The sequence below is a fragment of the Piliocolobus tephrosceles genome, chromosome 2 (genome assembly GCF_002776525.5).
Source record: "Piliocolobus tephrosceles isolate RC106 chromosome 2, ASM277652v3, whole genome shotgun sequence".
In the NCBI taxonomy this organism is placed as follows: Eukaryota; Metazoa; Chordata; class Mammalia; order Primates; family Cercopithecidae; genus Piliocolobus; species Piliocolobus tephrosceles.
In genome coordinates, this window is record NC_045435.1 from 21683329 (window position 1) to 21702936 (window position 19608).

At 35.1% G+C, this 19608-nt stretch overlaps 1 protein-coding gene across 1 annotated transcript in view; it reads left to right on the plus strand.

The window, feature by feature from the left end:
* GBE1 (1,4-alpha-glucan branching enzyme 1) overlaps positions 1-19608 on the plus strand; it is a 269487-nt gene that overhangs the window by 73979 nt on the left and 175900 nt on the right. Inside the window, exon 3 of the mRNA XM_023216072.1 lies at positions 12786-12901. Within this exon, the coding sequence (XP_023071840.1) occupies positions 12786-12901 (116 nt within the window). The remainder of the gene's footprint in view (positions 1-12785; positions 12902-19608) is intronic.

A 19608-nucleotide genomic window follows, 5' to 3' on the forward strand; every position in this document is an offset into this window, starting at 1 on the left:
TTTGAGAAGAGGATACCTATTTTCGTTTGAGTAAAGAGACTGTTGTTTGTAGTTTCAAATGTGGTTAAGTTGTTCTACCTTGGCGAAGCGTTGAAATTTTTAATCATTTTTCTTCATAGAGTCTTCAGCTATCCATCCTGAGTCTTTATTCTACTTATTGACCAAGCTAACCATTCAGCATTAAATTTTTATCTGTCTCACTATGTGGTCTTTTCCTTTACAGTATCTCCAACAGAACCTGATTTTATTCTAGGGCAAAAGCTCAGTAGAAGTGAATGAATAAAGGCTACCTGACTTTTTAAAAAAGTTTTATTTTTTAACAGCCTTATTGAGATATAATTCATGTAGCATATAGCTCACCATTTAAAAGTGTACAATTTGGTGGCTTTTAGTATATATAATAAAAGAGTCGTGCAACCATTATTATAGTTCATTTTAGAACATTTTTAACATCCCCAAAGAAATGCCATACCCTTTAGCCATCATCCTACCATTTCCCCAGCACTAGGCAACCACTGATCTACTTTTTGTGTCTATAAATCTGCTGGTGTTCAATATTTCATATAAATGGTCTCATATAATATGTGCTTTTTTGTGGTGTGATTCTTTCACTTAGCATGTGTACAAGGTTCCATGTTGTAGTGTGTGTTAGTACTTCATTCCTGTTAATGACCAAATAATATTTCATTCTATGAATATTCAACATTTTGTTTATTCATTTATTGATGATCATTTGGATTGTTTTCACCTTTTGACTATTGTGAGTAATTCTACTGTGAACATTTGTATTGAAGTTTTTGTGTTGACCTGTGTTTTCATTTTAGTTGGGTATCTCGGCTGGGGTGGAATTGCTGTGTCTAATGATAACTCGACCTTAGCTTTGGAGGAACTGCAGCATTTTCAAAGGGGCTGCACCGTGTTATCTTCCCACCAGTAGCACCTGAGGTTTGAAATTTTCCCGTGTCTTTGCTATCCATTAGCCATCCTAGTGTGCATGAAGTGGTATCTCATTGTGGTTTTGATTTGTATTTGTATTTTCCTAATGACTAATAACGTTGAATACCCTTTTTTAGAACTATGTTTATTTTTATTTATTTATTTATTTTTTTTGAGAAAGAGCCTTACTCTCCCCCAGGCTGGAGTGCAGTGGTGTGATCATGGCTTGCTGCCGCCTTGACCTTCTGGGCTCAATCGATGCTCCTGCCACAGCCTCCTGAGTAGCTAGGACTACAGGCGTGTGCCACTGTGCCCAGCTATTTTATTTTTTGTAGGGATGGGGTCTTGCTCTGTTGCCCAGTGTGGTCTTGAATTCCTGGCCTCAAGCAATCCTCCTGCCTTGGCCTACAAAAGTGTTGGGATTATAGATGTGAGCCACCACACCCAGCCCTTGAATATCCTTTTGTAGGCTTATTGTCCATTTGTACATCTGATTGGTAGAAATGTCTATTCAGATCCTTTGCTCATTTTAAAAATTGGGTTGTCTTTTTTATTTAATTGTTAAATATTCTTTATGTACTCTAGATTCATGTCCCCTATCAAATATATGATTTGAAAATATTTTCTCCCATTCTGTGGACTGCCTTTTCACTTTCTTGATAGTGTCCTTTGACATACAAAAATTTTAATTTTGAAGATGTCAGATTATCAGTTTTTTCATTTGTTTCTTGTACTTTTTGTGTGATATTAAAGAACAGAAATTACAAAGATTGACGTATGTTTTCTAGTTTTAGTTCTGACATGAGTCATTTTGAGTTAGTTTTGTATATGCTTCAAAACAGGAATCCAAATTTATTATTTTTTTTATGTAGAGATCCAGTTGTCCCAGAACTATTGGTTTTAAAGACTATTCTTTCTCTCATTCAATGGTCTTAGTCATCCTTGTTGAAAACCAGTTGGCCAGAGACACATGAGTTTTTATCTGTTACATTGCTAGCTATATTAGAAACCACTATTTTAACGTTATTGGTGTATTATCATACGTGGCTATAGGGTTAGGAGGGAGATCTATGTAGGTCCCTTCTTGATTGCTGTAAACCATTGCCACGCTCCCACACCATGGACTGGGTCAGGTGGGGCATCTTAAGATAGAAGATTGTGTTTTAGGGTATAGAGGAGAGTTCCTAAACTCAAGTACATGCTGAAACCAAGGAAGTGATGAATCAGTTAAGTTGCAGTTGATAGTGATATGGCATCTAACAGGGAACTAGAGTGTGCTCCCTGTCTAAAAAGAGTCCCCCTACTGGGTCCCAAATGTTTGGGAAAATGGAGAGATAGCTAGCTACTGAAAACATACTTGAGAGCTATTCTTGGCCCACAGGATGACTGTTGCTACCTCTGGTTATAGACCATATGGCATTCACAAGTCTCTTACATTTCTTCTCCTTCCTACTTTATCCTTTCTGTGTTCTTTCTAAGCAAATAATGCCTCACTTTCCAGCTGTACCCATTAGTTTTCCTCTGGTTTACTGAGAAATTACAAAATGAAAGGATAGTCATGTTCAGACCCAAACCAAACCCAAGTATCTTAGTGGGTTTGGGCTGTTATAACACAGGACCATAGACTGGGTGGCATATAAACAAAAGACATTTATTTCTTGCAGTTCTGGAGGCTGGAAGCCTGCGATCATGGTGCCATCATGGTTGGATTCTGGTGTGGGCCCTCTCCCGTGCTGCACACTGTCTTTTCACAGTGTGTTCTCACATGACCCAGCGACAGAAAGAGCTCTCTGGGTTTCCTGTAATATAGGTACTAATCCCAGTCATGAGGGCTTTCCCACATGATTTAATTCCCTCTCAAAGTCCCTATCTCCAAATATTACCACATTTGGGGTTAAGATTTTAACATGAATTTGAGGGGCATACAAATTTTCAGTCCAAAAAGTGATCAATAATGCAAGCCACAGCAAAGATAAATGTCATTATCCTTAGATCCTAAATAATGTTTATTTTTGGTCAATTATAAATGGCATGAATTGTGTGAAATTGGATAAATTTTTTTTTTTTTTTTTTTGATACAGAGTCTGGCTCTGTGGCCCAGGCTGGAGTGAGCGGCGCCATCTTGGCTCCCTGCAAGCTCCGCCCCCCGGGTTCCCGCCATTCTCCTGCCTCAGCCTCCCGAGGAGCTGGGACCACAGGCGCCGCCACCACCTCGCCCGGCTAATTTTCTGTATTTTTAGTAAAGACGGGGTTTCACCATGTTAGCCAGGATGGTCTGGATCTCCTGACCTCGTGATCCGCCCGCCTCGGCCTCCCAAAGTGCTGGGATTACAGGCGTGAGCCACCGCGCCGGGCCGAAATTGGGTAACATTTCAAACTCACTTGTCATGGTAGTATTTAATATACTGTTAGCGTGCAGCGGATCAAGTAAACTGAAAATAAATGGAGAATTTGAATAAAATGAAATTACATACTTGCAAGGATCTGTGAAACATCTACAAAGATAGATTATACACTGGAGCACTTTTTAGAACTGAGTTCCATGTGGTGGGCTCTGGAGGGAGGGTAAGAAATGAGGAGAAAGCGCGGCCAGATAGAGGCATTTCAACCAGCTCAGCTCTGCCTTTATATGCGTTGCGTGGTTTTAATGTTGGAGTTCTCCGTAAAATCTGTTTTGAGATAATTGAATGGTTTCTACTCCTGCAAGTAAATAGGTTGGTAAATAAGTAAATGGTTTGATTGCCCCTGTGTTGAGCTACAAAGTAAGCCTCCTGACGAACTTCATTTCAATAAAACTAGAAATTAATGAAAAAATCTTAAGGAAAATATAATACCCACCATACAGTTTTTCACAAATAACAATAGTATTGGAGAGAATAATCAGAGTTACAATTATAGTCTGTTTTGAAAAGAAATGAAAACTGTATCGAAAGTTACTGGTTACAGTTAGAATAATAATGAGAGGTTCTGCATCTGATCCACAGAACACAGAAAATTATTTGAGTGCCTATTTTCCAAATTCTCGCAATGACTATATGTAACTAATACGATTCTAGATGCACTGAAGGGGAGTTAATTTATTGCATACAATGGATTCTTAAAACATTAGGGCTTAATTCTCTTAGTGAACGCTGATTGATCAAGGCAGGTATGCCCTGTTATAAAGATGATAATTTTCAGAGTTGATGAGGTTATGGGTAGTTGAACATCCTCATATCCGGCTGATTGGTGTATTAATGGAAACTACCTATCCAGAAAGTGGTTTGTTAATCTGTATTCAGAACCGTAAGTATATTAAACCTTATGCCCTGTGCTTTATAATACCACTTTTTATAATTGATAGCAAGAAAAGAGATTTGGACACGTATTTGTGCACAGAGACCTCATAACATTCATTTTTAAGTTTTTATTACAGAAATATTGTACTCTGTGGAATAATAGAGATAAGGTTCTATATTCTTTTCACCCAGCTTTGATGCTTATCAGTAGTTAGCTAGTGTTGTTTCATTGGTTCCCTTGCCTCATGTACATTAGTTGTTTTGTTTTTCATAATTTAAACCAAACTGGAGGCAGTGTACAATTTTGTCATTAATACTTTTTTATGCAATTCTTACTATCAGTAGATGTTTTTGGTAACATAGTAACACTTATCCTTAATAAAATTATCAATACTTTTTCAGTCTAGAGTCAGATTTCCCTGATATGCTACTATTCATATGCAATTATGTTCATTTATTTCAGTTTATTTATATTTTAAGGGCTTTTCTTTTCTTTTTTAACTTATTACGTTTTCCCATTTTATGAATTATTTACATGGTTTTGTAGTCAAAATATAATGAGTACAATCCTGGAAGACTACTAATCTGTATGTTTTCTTCTCATATTCAGAGTAATTTCTATTCATTCTTTGCTGTATTTTATGCTTTTGGAAATTATAAACAAGAATATCACTCTCTTTCTTACATAAGAAGAATCATAGTATAAATACTGTTTATTGATGAAACATTATTAATTTCATTTAAAATTACAAGCAATGATGTATATCCATTTATCATCCCCTTTGTTACATAGAAAGTACCATAATGTAAATACTGTTTTAGAAATAAACATGCTTTTATTTAAAACCACACTTTTTTGATAATAAAATTCTTTTCTCCCGTAAATACCTTAAATAACAATTTAGTAAGTGAAGCTCTAGCTTAGTCATATGCTGCATGACATTTTGGTGAATGAGAGACTGCATATACAAAGGTGGTCCCATGGGATTATAATATTTTGACTGCACCTTTTTAATGTTTAGATACTCAGATATTCACCATTGCGATATAGCTGCTTACAGTATTCGTTACAATAACATGTCATACAGGTTTGTAGTCTAGGAGCAATAAGCTATACCATATAGCCTAGGTGTGTAGTAGGCTATGCCATATAGGGTGGCATAAGTGTAATCTATAATGTGTACACCATAATGATGTTACCTAATGACACATTTCTCAAAATGTATCCCCATTGGTAAGTAATGAACAAATGACTGTATTTGATTTTATTTTCTAATTTCTAGAAAGCTGGATATTACATGACTGAGCACTGTTTCTTCAAATAATGAGGTATTAGTATTCCATTGGTTCTGAATTTAGTGGCACTCTGATATACTTTAGAGATTGTTCTTGAAAACCACACCTAAGCTAAACTAATATGTGTTAAGAGTAGTTTCCCCAAAGTAATAGTGATAGGGAGGGGAAGTGTCTTATTACGGTCCTTCCCAGGGTACTAGCTGCCAGCAGAAGTTGAAGAAAGATGACTCCTTTGCACCCAACTGAGAGGAGGAAGAATTATCTGGAGGGGAAGAGAGAAAATCAAACAGCACAGGGCTATATGTCAGAAAGGACTACTGTCGGTCACCCACCGGACACTGTGTGGTTCCCTGATAATGCTGGGTAAGAACAATGCCATAGGAAATTCCAGCCTGTACTTTATGACAAGATTTTCCTTGATACAAGCAAAGTCCCCAGACTTCAATCTTTATAAGCCTTTGCATTATAATTTCTTACACATTCTACCTGATACAAAGTCATTAAATGACATCATATGGTGAGGAAGGATGTTTCCTTGCTCCAAAGTGGTGATATTCCAAATATTTAACAACTGTTTTGTCCTGAGGATATCCTTTCAGACGGGATAGGATAGATATCTGCCATATGGGCTAGTACTGGCTTTATATTAGCCTTTGTGTATTAGCCTTGCCTGTTGCATTTGCCAGGCATCTTACCTCACTGCTTGTCTGGGTGTGCCAGGGATTGGCCCAAGTGCAAACCAAACTCTTTAGCACATTGGAATCTTCCTGAAAAATGGAAGACCCTACATACTAAGTTGGAACCATTTCAGTCATGTATAAGGAAAATTTATAGTAAACTCAAAAACGCTGCAGAAATGAAGTGGCTAAGTGCTGATGAAGAGTGGTACTCCACTGTGAATCAAAGAGTTTGGGAATATTGGAAGGAAGCTGACATTTGAGAATTCTATGTGAGGATTAGTACATTTGAAAAGGAAAGGTTGTTGGGTATGAGATAAACACAGAGTTTGTGTGCCTGATACAGTGACCTTAGTTAATGTTTGATCACCTTTGCCGAATGTGTTTGCAGTTCATATTAAACTGTGCATCACACTGTTTCTTTTCCATATCTCGATTTAAATTTTGTCAGCTTGTTTTGAGTCTGTGGACAAATAGAATCTTATGCCTCATCACATATGATGAATTTAAGCCTGTTAATAATCAAATACCTATTAAAATGTTTGGTTTAGAAATATATCAGATTTTCCACCATGGCACATATACCTATGTAACAAACCTGCATGTTTTGCACATGTATCCCAGTACTTAAGTAAAATATAAAAAAAGAAAGAAAAATACAGAAGGCCAAAAAATTTATTATTGTAAATTAGCTGTATAAGACCTTCTTTAGTAAGAGAGGTTCAAATACTTTGTTTGTATGTATTTTTATTTTAAAAGAGTAATTAGTACGTATTAATTGCCAAGTGATTCCTAGAAATATTTTACTTTAATTTATAATTAAAATCTACCTGTATTCCAGACTTAAGACTGCAAATTAAAATACGCTGAACTCCAAGAATGCTACTTAGTCACTATCGCAACAAAAACATTAATATGCCACTCCAAAAGTTTCTATCAAGAGAAACTAGACAGGCATAAGAATATCAGAATCCTTTCTACATTCTTGGAGTTCCTAACTGTTGCTCCAAGACTCTACAGCTGATCTGTGAACACTGTGGGGGCTAGGCATGCCTACTCTCCACATACTCAAAATCTGAGTACAAATTTTGACTCCCCCAAAACTTAGCTACTCATATCCTGCTGTTGACGAGAAGCCTTACCAATAATTAGCATGTATTTTGTATATTATGTGTATTATATACTGTGTTTTTACAACTAAGTAAGCTAGAGGAAAGAAAATGTTATTAAGAAAAATCATGACAAAATATATTTACTATTCATTAATGAAAGTGGATCATCATAAAGGTCTTTATATTTCTTTACATTTATCTCAATTGTAAATAGCACCTGTATGGTCTTTATTTGTGTACCTAAGTTTTAATAAATTTTAACATTTTATCATTAAAACAGAGAACTGTATCAGATTTTCTGTACTCGATAAGCATCAAATGTTTTAGCAGATGTTGTAATAAAATAATTTATGCATGTAGGAAACATGTTCTTAAAATTTCACCAAAACTGAAAAAATAAGCACACCTTATTTTGGGGATACCTAACTTTGAGCCTAGCAATATCTAGGTTATGGTAGATAATGAAGAGTAGACAGGAATATGAGTTAATATTGTTAATATTTAAAAGGCTTAATATCACTTTTCTGTGGGAAAAATAAACCTTTAATTTTTATTCATTTTGTTATCAGTTGCTTATACTTTTTAACCAAGCTATGTTTTGCTGTGAATATTATGGAAAATATTATCTATAGACACTAATAATAGTATATTCAATAATGGTTTTAATGCATGTTGTCTTTTCATGTTCTGATTGTCATTTCTGTTCCCTCACATTAATACATTTAAATTCCTTGATCTCTGAAATTGCGTCTCTAATCTGATTCTCCCTGGTCACCCTTCCTGGGCTGTATAACCCCAGTCAATCCTAAATCTGAAATCCTGTATTTCATGTGATTAACACTTACCTCAAAGGATTACTTATGACATTTTTGATTTCAGAAGTCCCTTGAGCTGTTGATGTATTATATTATTTGATAGCCTTTTAGTTTAACTTCATCTAGAAAATTACTCATAAAAGTGTTAAGTGGATTTAACCAGGGCAATTGTTTCTAAACTGTAGTCCCTAGGCCACTGGCATCAACTTCACTTGTGACCTTTTTAGAAATGCAAATTATTAGGCCTCACCAAAGATCTCTATAAAAAACTCTAGGACTGGGACCCAGCAATCTAGATGTATTTTAACAAATCCATGTGATTCTCATGTGAGCTATATAGTTTGAGAACCCACTGACCTAGATAGAGACCGTTCTAGTTCTATGTGTAGTTCTATGCTTGGTAGGGAAGCAAATGATTGCCACACATGGTGAAGTCATGTTTGTTTCTGTCCTCAGGTCTGCATAGCAATGCAGACTCTTTGCATTACATAATTAATTCTCTCTCGTGTACTCAGCATAAGTCGTGTAGGATTAAATGAAAAATGTTTGAGTGACCTGATTTGTTTTATAAATGTCTTTAGATAGGCTCTGACATGGCTTGGTACTATTTATTATTGTTATTAATATTGTTACTTTATTTTCAATTATATTCTGTAGTAGAGTCACATAACTTATTTCACAAGACATGCATTTCCCTAAAATGTGTCTACCAGCTTATATTATTTTGCCTTCTGTGTTTTTCTAAATGAAATTTTACTTAAAATCAGTTTTCAGTATTTTTATGCCAACAATTTGAAGTTGAATTTTATGTATTTATTTTTAACTGTGCTTCCATGATTGGTTCCTGATATCACACCTGGATACATCTTAATGATAGTTCCTTCTTTCTTAGCTAAGTGTTTAATGTTAAGTTTATAAGCACAGATCCAAATCCAGTGATTTTCCTGATTATTCTGTTTCTGGATATTGAGATGTGTGTATTCTGTGGAGTAAAGCTGTTTTTATTGGGTATTTTGAGAAACTCATATTAGGCAGGAACTGGTTTTACTGGAAAAATTCCTTTGTGTGATGTAGTATGGTAGGAGTGGATATTTTGGTTGGTGCCCATGTTTTTAATGGAAAGAAGAAACACTAATAAAGGAATGAGGAAAATTTAGGGCTTTGCAATGACTAGAGAAAGAGTCAAGGAGATGGAAAATCTGATGGTGGGGTAGCTGAAGAGGGATTTCTTTGGAGAGAAAAATGAGTAATGGAAAAGTCTTAAGTAATTTCATATGTATATGCTTGCAAACCTTCTTCTTTCTCTCCCATACGAAATCTGTAGAATGCTCTACATAGCTTATGATGGCTAATGTACTGGAGTTTTTTTGGGTGGGGGTAAATATGTGAAGGTGTTCTCAGTCTTGCTTTAAAGATTTGTGTTTGGCAGAAAAGAGTACCTGCAGTGAAGGCTGACACCGGAGTTCCCATGAGGAGAAGGGTGTTGCTAAAATGAAACTCTTGAGGATGCAAAGAAAACATGTCTTTCACAGTGTATAATTACAAATAATCAGCATATGCTTTTGGAGATTTTATATCATTACACTATTATAAAAGAAAAATATGACATAGTAAAAGAATTTTTTTTTACCAAATATTAATACTTTGCTTATTTAAATAGTCTTAAAATAATAGTTGATATCAAGCTAAAGAATTAGTTCATCAATTTTCAAAAACTGATATTGGAAGCCATTTTCACAGTGGGGAAACAGCTCTTACAAATAAATCTGCATATCTAAATTTCACCTATCATTGAATTTTCACTTTCAAAATATCCGAATCTTTTAATAAATTTTTAGTGGATATACCATTGTACTTCTCATTTATATTGGTCTATTATAGCCCAATTTAACCTTTTCTTTTTTGTTGTTGTTGTTGTTGAGACGGAGTCTCGCTCTGTGGCCCAGGCTGGAGTGCCATGGCCGGATCTCAGCTCACTGCAAGCTCCGCCTCCCGGGTTCCCACCATTCTCCTGCCTCAGCCTCCCAAGTAGCTGGGACTACAGGCGCCCGTCACCTCGCCCGGCTAGTTTTTTGTACTTATTTTAGAGACGGGGTTTCACTGTGTTAGCCAGGATGGTCTCCATCTCCTGACCTCGTGATCCGCCCGTCTCGGCCTCCCAAAGTGCTGGGATTACAGGCTTGAGCCACCGCGCCCGGCCTAACCTTTTCTTTATGAGATATGACTAATTTGGAATGCTAAATTTGGTTTGGCATTGAACAAGGCCTGCATTAAGCATGCAATACATATTTAATGAATGAATGAATGAACTAATGAACTGTACCCTGTGTTTTCAGATCTACCTAACTGGGGAAAGATCTGCTGTTTGTCTTAAGTTACTAGCTAAAAAGAAATGCAGTAATCATATAGTGTTCTATTACCTAGATTTTTATATTGCAAACGTTTATTATTTTTTTTTCTCTAATTATGGACTAAACTCTTTGTTTTGGTAATGGAATGTCACAGCGTATTTAGGTGCGATGTATTTGAGGTTTTTAGGTGAAGAGAAGTATAACAGCACCAAACTTGTAGAGCTGCCCTTGAAGACAAACTGCTGTTAGACATTTTCAGACTGTCTTCATGATGGAGAATAGGTAACTGTTTAGAAGAACCTTTATTTAAATCTTATTTCTTACTCCTGTTTTACCCCCCGATGTTCAGACTGGCTGAGAGAGAAGAGTGAAAATGTTGGTGTGTAATGGAAGAAAACATGGCATAAGATGAGTTTCCTGATTATTCCTTTATTATGTCCTTAGTTGAGAATGTAATGTCTTAGCAACACAGTATATGCCACAAGGCTGCTTGATTTTTTTAATACCATGAAATATTTTAGGCGTAAACAAATAGCAAATTATGTAATAAACATCTATGTGTATACAACTCACTTTAACAAAAATATTGCAGATATTATTGAAGCTTCTTGTGTTGCCTTTCTTCTGCCCACAGGGAATCACTATAGAATTTGGTATTTCATATTCCTATTTCTGATTTAATATTTTTACTACATACATATGTATCAGTAAGTTTCATATAATGTTTTGATAGTTCTTGATCTTGATATAAATGCTATTCTTCTGTACCCTTTTAAAATTAACTTTTGTATGTGGGATATTTGTATATGTTGGTACTCTAATCCATTCATTTTATATCATTGTGTAGCATCCAGTTGTTTAATTATATTGCAAAGTTTTACCCATATTGTGGCTCCACAAATTTTGATAGCCTCCAGTGTTTTGGCTATGGCCAAGGATTCTTCAGTGAATAATTTTGAATGCCTTCTTGTGTACATTTATGAGAATTCCTCTAAGCTGTTTCCTAGGAACAGAATTGTTGGGTTATGGGGTTAAGATGTCTTCAACTTTGCATCACATGTGATGTCAAGTTATTTTTACCAATGATACTACCTTCAGCAGCAATGTTTTGTGTGGTTGCTGCCTAGATGATATTTTTAGACTTTTAATTTTTCCAATGCCCTGAGTGTGAAATGGTATCTTATTGTTGTTTTAATTTGTGATTGCTTGATTAAACAGTGAGCTTGAGTATCATTACATATGTTTATTGGCCATTCAAGTGTCCTCTCCTGAATAAATTTTTGTCAATTTTTCTCTTGGTTTGTTTTCTTTGTCTCATTGACTTACAGTGTTCTTCATGTATTGTGGATGCTGTCTGTCTTTTGGTATATTCATTACAAATGTATTCTCCCAGTTTATAGCTTGTCTTGTCATTCTATCGATTCATTTATTTATGATGATAAGTTTACAGTTTTAATGGTCAGAATTACCAGTCTTAAAGTTTTATAGTTTAAAAAATATTTCACTTAAAAAACCTTTTATATTCCAATATTGTAAATGCATTTCTCTGTATTTTCTTCTAAGCATTTTATGGTTCTGCCTATCATGTATAAATATTAATCTATGTTCAAATGATTTGAGGACATATTAGTTGATGGAGATCTGTTTCATTTTATTTTCATAAGGATAACCAATTGTTCCAGCACCACTTATTTAATAGTGTGTCCTTTACTCACTGGTTTTTAAAGCCTCCCTTATGATATGTTAATTTCCGTGAGTGTGGGTCTGCTCTTGTTTGTTTTCCTTTCTTCCACATCCTGCATTCCACCTTTTCTTTACTTCCTACACTTTATATAACCTTCTGCCTTTCTTGCTTAAGGCATTTCTTTAGATTTTATATCAACTCTGTCACACTCTTATGAAATTCAGTAAATGTTATATGATTTTAATGGTTTTTCATTGATTTCTACCATGACATCTACATTTCTGTTTGTTCATAATGTGTCTTTTTGTTGATGGTGTTTTCTAAAAAAAGGATCCATCATTTTCTTTTGCATTCTGTTTATTGACAGAAGCATTAGAGTTGAAACCACAACTGAAAATGTTATAGTCTTAATTTAATTATAAAATGCAAAAGCACACTTCAAAATGCATATTTTAGAAGTAAATTAAGAATAATCTGCCTTTTCTAAACCACTAGTATTTTGATGAAAACTTTAGAAAACAATTTTTTAGACAATTTGATTTTTTGTGCGAGTAAAACAGTATTTTGCTTTTCTTGAAATTCATTAATTATTAGTCCTATCATGCTGTTGTTAACTGATCTTCTTTATTTTTTTAGATGGTTGGAATCCATTTTCATACCCATATAAAAAACTGGATTATGGAAAATGGGAGCTGTATATCCCACCAAAGCAGAATAAATCTGTACTCGTGCCTCATGGATCCAAATTAAAGGTAGTTTCCTCCCTCCTGTTTTTTCCTGAACTTAGCATGTTCTTTTTATCTTGTTTGCCAAGTTTGATTTAAACTATTAGAATGTGTAACTGATGAAGGATAATTGTGGGAGAAACAGTCTAAATGTACAAATAGAGGAAAATTTAGGAGAAGGTCTTGCTGAGTTGAATTGGGTTAGGGTAGAATTGTTTGACTGGTAAGGAACAAAACTTAGTTGTATTATTATCACAAGTTTAGAAACTTTATATAAAAAATGATATATTAAAAGTGATTTTGAGTAATTGTAAAACTTTAGCTTGGGAAACAGAAAGTTTAATGGAAAAATGAAACCTGTCTTCAAATCAGCCAAAGTAGAGAGGATTTTTATCTGTAAAGAAGTCGGATGAAATTGATGTGGGAAGGGATGCTGTGTTGGACGCTCATGCATTTTGGAGACTGCTTCTTCTGGTTCTTCCTCTTTCTGGCCTCTGACATGGTGGTGGTGCGGTCTTGTTTATCATATTCTTCTGTGATAATGCCACCTGAATTAGCCCAGGGGTCTCTCTGTTGGAGGCAGGCTGAGTGTCCTCCACACTCCCTCTGCCTTGGTTGACCATGTGGTTTTGCATTCAAGGTCTGCAGAGCAGTTAGAGTCGGCTGCTCTTGTCTCATCAAGGGATGTCTGAGGGATGGGCTCCAAAGTCTGGATTACAGATTTAAGGCATTTGTTTACAAGAGAAGCGATCTAAATCTTTCCACATTTGCTTGATTTTACTCCATGGTCGTATAATTATATAATATTTCCTTGTCCCTTGTGTCTTTCTTCCTCGGACATTTACCATGATAAATCCTATGACTGAGTTGTTATTTTTATTGGCATTTGTTATTTAACAGTATTAACTCAGAGTTACTTAAATATATTAAATCAAAATGCACAGTATGTTTATTTTGTAAGTTGTTAAAAATATTTTATAAATAATGAAATTATAAGTGTATATAAAATTTAGTAAGATATTGCCACACATAATAATAGTAAGCAGAGAAGAATATTGTTTGGAATAAGAAGACGTTTAACATGAGATGGCAGTCAAGGTTCTTCTTAATCTATAGTAAAAAAGAGAAAGATACCGATAGTATATGATAAGAGGAATTAAAATTTAATAGAAATAATCCCCTTTCCATGTCAGTGTAAGCTCTATGAGAGCATGGTCTTTGCTGTGTTTTTTTTTTTTGTTTGTTTTCTCCTGTATACTCTCAATTCTTTGAACAGTGTGTGGCAGAGTAGACACTCAAAAAAAAAAAAAAAAATGTATTGAGTGTTAAAGCCATTTTGAGACCCAGTCTTTGAAGGAGGAAATCAAATAATTTGATTCTTCGATAGTTTGTAAGGGCTAATTTTACAGAAACTGTGGCAAGGCAACTATTATTGTTTTCATTGCTGCTTTAGGTCTTAATGGCTGTTTTATTTTTAACCTTTATTTTAGGTTCGGAACTTTTTTTTAAGAACTGAACTTACTACTTTTTAAAAAGTGTTGCGGAAATTTTTTCTGCCTTTTTCTTTTTTGTTTTTTTGAGATAATTAGCAGATTAACTTTACTGAGTTTTTATTTATTACAACCAATTAACTAAAGGCACCAATCTAAATCGCAAACAGCTGCTTGGCACCAGCTGCAGCTGTGAAATCCCCGAACTCCTTGATTCTGTGACCTTCAGATGTTCTAGTTGAAGCACAGGAAAGTTCCCAATCATGGTGGAGCTTTGGTTGCAGGCCATCACCTCATAAGGTTGATTTTTAGCTGCCGAGTTCTATTTATTCATATTTTCACTAGTTCAACAAATATGTATTGAGTATCCTCTATGTACCTGTTACTGTAATATGCACAGGGAATCAGAATTGTAAACATTACTTCCTGTAAGGAAATAATCTAATAAATTAGTTATTTTTAATGTTTATCTGCTCCAATAAGCCCAAGAGCTTGGACTCTACTGAGAGTCCACTCAGTAGAAGTGGCTTCCTGTGGAAGTAACTGCCAAGCTAAGGAGCTAGGTCTGTGGAAGAGGCACGATGGGCTGTTTCAAGTTTTTAAATTGGAAAAACAGATTTTCCTCCTTTGGGTGGAGAATCACTATAATAAACATAACTAAATAGACATAAAGCTCCTTTCCCTCTCAAACAGCGTTCTATATGATTATATTGTTAAACACTCATTACCTCATGACTAGACCCAGCATCATCTATTAAGAGATAAGAATAAACAGCTCACTGGTTTTCTTGCTTTGTTAGCCAAAGTAGGAGGCATGAAAAATACCAACATAAGCAGCTACCACTTATTGAATGTTTCCCATTGATAGCTAACTAATTTACATATATTTTCTCATTGACTCATTGCGAGAACTTGATACAGTAAGTACTATTATTACTGGCTCACCCTACGTTTGACTTTGCCTGAACAGTACCAGTGTAAGTATAGCTGTTATCTCAATTATTATAATTTTTGATTGATATAGCTTTAGTTTTATTTTTTATTTTTATTTTACTTTAAGTTCTGGGACACATGTGCAGAACGTGCAGGTTTGTTACATAGGTATACATGTGCCGTGGTGGTTTGCTGCACCTATTGGCCCGTTCTCTGAGTTCCCTCCCCTCACCCCCACCCCACAACAGGCCTTGGTGTGTGATGTTCTCCTCCCTGTGTCCATGTGTTCTCATTGTTCAACTCCCACTTATGAGTGAGAACATGCGGTGTTTGGTTTTCTGTTCCTGTGTTAGTTTGCTGAAAATGATGGTTTCCAACTTCATCTATGTCCCTGCAAAAGATATGATCTCATTTCTTTTTATGGCTGCATAGTATTCCATGGTGTATATGTACCACATTTTCTTTATCCAGTCTATCATTGATGGGCATTAGGGTTGGTGCCGTGTCTTTGCTATTGTAAACAGTGCTGCAGTAAACATATGTGGGCATGTGTCTTTATAGTAGAACAATTTCCCTGATGAATATCAATGTGAAATTCCTCAATAAAATACAGACAAACCAAATCTAGCAGCACTTCAAAAAAGCTTATCCATCATGGTCAAGTTAGCTTCATCCCTGGGATGCAAGGCTGGGTCAACATATGCAAATCAATTAATGTAATCCATCATGGAGACAACCAAAGACAAAAATGACATGATGCTCTCAGTACATGCAGAAAAGACTTTGATAAAATTCAACATCCCTTCATGTTAAAAACTCCCAATAAAATAGGCATTGATAAAACATACCTAAAAATAATAAGAGCGATTTATGACAAACCCACAACTAATATCGTATTGAGTGGGCAAAAGCTGGAAGCATTCCCTTTGAAAACTGATATAAGACAAGTATTCCCTGTCTCACCACTCCTGTTCAACATAGCATATAACTTCTGGCCAGGGCAATCAGAAAAGAGACAGAAATAAAGGGTATTCAAAAAGGAGGAGAGGAAGTCAAATTGTCCCTGTTTGCAGACAACATGATTCTATATTTACAAAACCCCATCGTCTCAGCCCCAAAACAACTTTAGCCGATAAGCAACTTCAGTAGAGTCTCAGGATACAAAATCAATGTGCGAAAATCACAAGCATTCCTTTACACCAACAATGGACAAGCAGAGAGCTGAATCATGAATGAACTCCCATTCACAATTGCTACACAGAGAATGAAATACCTAGAAATACAGCTAACGGGATGCGAAGGACCTCTTCAACGAGAGCAACAGACCACTGCTCAAGGAAAGAAAATTTTAAGAATCATTGTAAGAAATGGGTAGCGTTCTGTCTCTAGTTCAGAATAATACTAAATTTGAATTTTCAAATAACAATCAGGAGGTACAAATTTTAGTAACTGACATCTGTCATCTCTAAACTTATGTTTCAAAATCTAAATAGCATAAGTCTTTTTGGTCTTTTGTCTCTTTTTTTTTTTTTTTTTTTTTTTTTTGAGACAGAGTCTCCCTCTGTCACCCAGGCTGGAGTGAGCGGCGCGCTCTTGGCTCACTGCAAGTGCCGCGTCCCGGGTTCCCGCCATTCTCCTGCCTCAGCCTCCCGAGGAGCTGGGACCACAGGCGCCGCCATGTCCAGCTAATTTTTTGTATTTTTAGTAGAGACGGGGTTTCACCGTGTTAGCCAGGATGGTTTCCATCTCCTGACCTCGTGATCTGCCCGTCTCGGCCTCCCAAAGTGCTGGGATTACAGGCGTGAGCCACCGCGCCCGGCCTTTTGTCACATTTTTATTCTACTATTGAGCTCTCTGTAAAGGAGCTGGAACAGCTTTCATTTTATTATTGTAGATCATGATATTTTTCATGGATTTAACTGTGCTTTTTAGGCAATTAAAATCATAAGGCTAACATAAACACATAATTTAGAGTTTTTCCTTAAAATTATTTTCTTGGTAAGTTGTGTATTTGAATAGATCATTTATGTATCAAATTGATATGTTTGTGGCAGTGGAGTTATATCTCCCTCTTTTGGAAAGCCAAGGAATGGCACTTTGATTGAGTTTAAATTGTTCTTTTCATATTTTCAGTTTACATAATTTCCTGAACATACAGATTAAAAAATAATCTTTTTCTCTGGAATAGATTTTCCTTGGAAATTTTTTACATTAATAAAAAGTTAAACTTTCATATATATATGCACATGTATATTTCTTTAGATGTGTAGAAAACGATAGGACTTTTGACATGTGTATCAACCCAGGAAAACTTTTAATTTTGATATTTGAAATGCCTTTATTTTTACTTGAAGAGAGTCAGTTTTACTTTTTCTGTAATTATGCAACGTGATTCATAATGTCTGTTTGAAAAATAGGACCTAATTAAAAAAAAAATGGAAAGAAAAGTAGCCCTTCTTATAATCATTAATGGCCTGGCCCTCTAGGCTACCATCCACTTTTGATAGATTTTATGGGTATTCTTCCTAATCTGTTTTTAGGCATTTATAAACTGTCCTTGCCCTTGTCCTCTGCCTCCCTGTATTTATATGCTTTTTATTATCATAAAAATGTGATTTATACTGTGCCTATTGGTCTTCAGTTTGCTGCACCCCTCCCAATATATCATGAAAATCTCAAAAGGTACATTATTATGTGAGTTACTTGGGTCAAGTCCATACACGTTATTAATAGAGTGATGTCTACAAGGTATAAATTAATATTTATTCTGGCTAAGCATTCTACTTTGATATGAATGACTATTATAAAAAGAAATAAAATTTATTAATATACTTATTCTAGATCAATCAAGTCTGTTTCTTATAAAGCTAATATAATTTTATAACAATTGTATGCTTTCTTGAGGTATTAAAATCAGGGCTCCACCTTCATTACCACTGCTTAGAAGAACAAAATGTTCGTTTTCTACCCTCCCTGCTTCCTGCATTTGAGCCACAGAAGTGCTCTGAATTTACCCCGTAAATTGTTCAACAATGTTGAGTATTTTGCTGGATATAGTTTTTGTTTTTATTGTGTACTCCTTTGTAACTTTGCCTACAGATTATAAAGGAGAAGTGCTTCAGATTTAAAATTTAAAAATTAACCATTGACATATCCCAAGAAGACCACTTACATGTAATGTGGGAAGAAAATGTTTACAAGAGCCAACAGTAGGTTATTTTACTTTAACAAGTCTCATGTCTAACATCAATCTAGTAATTTTCATGTGTTTAATTTTCATAAATTACTTAAAGAACTCATTTAATTAGCATTTCTAAGAAATTAAATGGATGTGTAGTATAATAATATATGTGAATATATACATGTGTATATATAACTATGTGTTACTATTATGAAACACTGTTGCAAACTTCCTTTGAATTAAAAAATTCTCTCAGAATAGGCATTATTTCATATACAAATTAGAATGTAATGAAATAATATAAGTTGAAGAATATACAAGTGATGGCTTTTGTTGTCTTTGTAAATAACAATGCCGTTGATATTTGCATATTTACATTAAACAGGGTTTACTCTATCATTATGCTAAGTACAGTTAGTTTGTGATTGCCAATTAATTCTATGTCGTTGACTTAAGAAGTCACATTTACAGTCATGTTGAGAGGTTAGAAGTGATAATAATAATGAAATAATAATCTGTAATGTTTTGCACTGGTAATTACAGTTGCTGATTTTTGCAAATATCTGTTCATGTGAATAGAACTAGAAGCAATCTCATGAACACATTGTTCTCAGCTGAGCAGGAGCTCTTTCCACTTGATCCTGAGACATGAACTCATTTTAAAATTACTAATGAGTTATTACATAAAAATAATTTTAACATCTGAAGAAATTTTGTTGGTTTTCTTTTTCTTTTCAAAATGTTGAGGCATTTTAGGCCCAGGTGCTCTCAGGTTTGGACATACCTGTACTATTTGTCTTTGTAGTGCTGGCAGTTTTTGTTATTTTTTTGGACACATTCAAGTTTTCTGTTTTTGCCATTTAATTTTCCAGGCTCTGCCATTTCCTTACCATTCTTTATGGCTTCAGTCCAGGTTCTGCCTCCAGCTTTTGCTCATGTGAACCTTATTCCACTTCTTTTCCAACACTTACTTTGATTCCAAAGTTTCTGATATTCCAGATGTGTTGTGTTCTTCCAAAATGATGTCCTAAGTGAAGTCAAATTATGTTCTTATTTTTCATAAAAAGAGTACTGCTTCTCATCTTAGCTGAAATACAGCCCCGTCCTCTCCTTCCTCTCTGTCCCGAGCG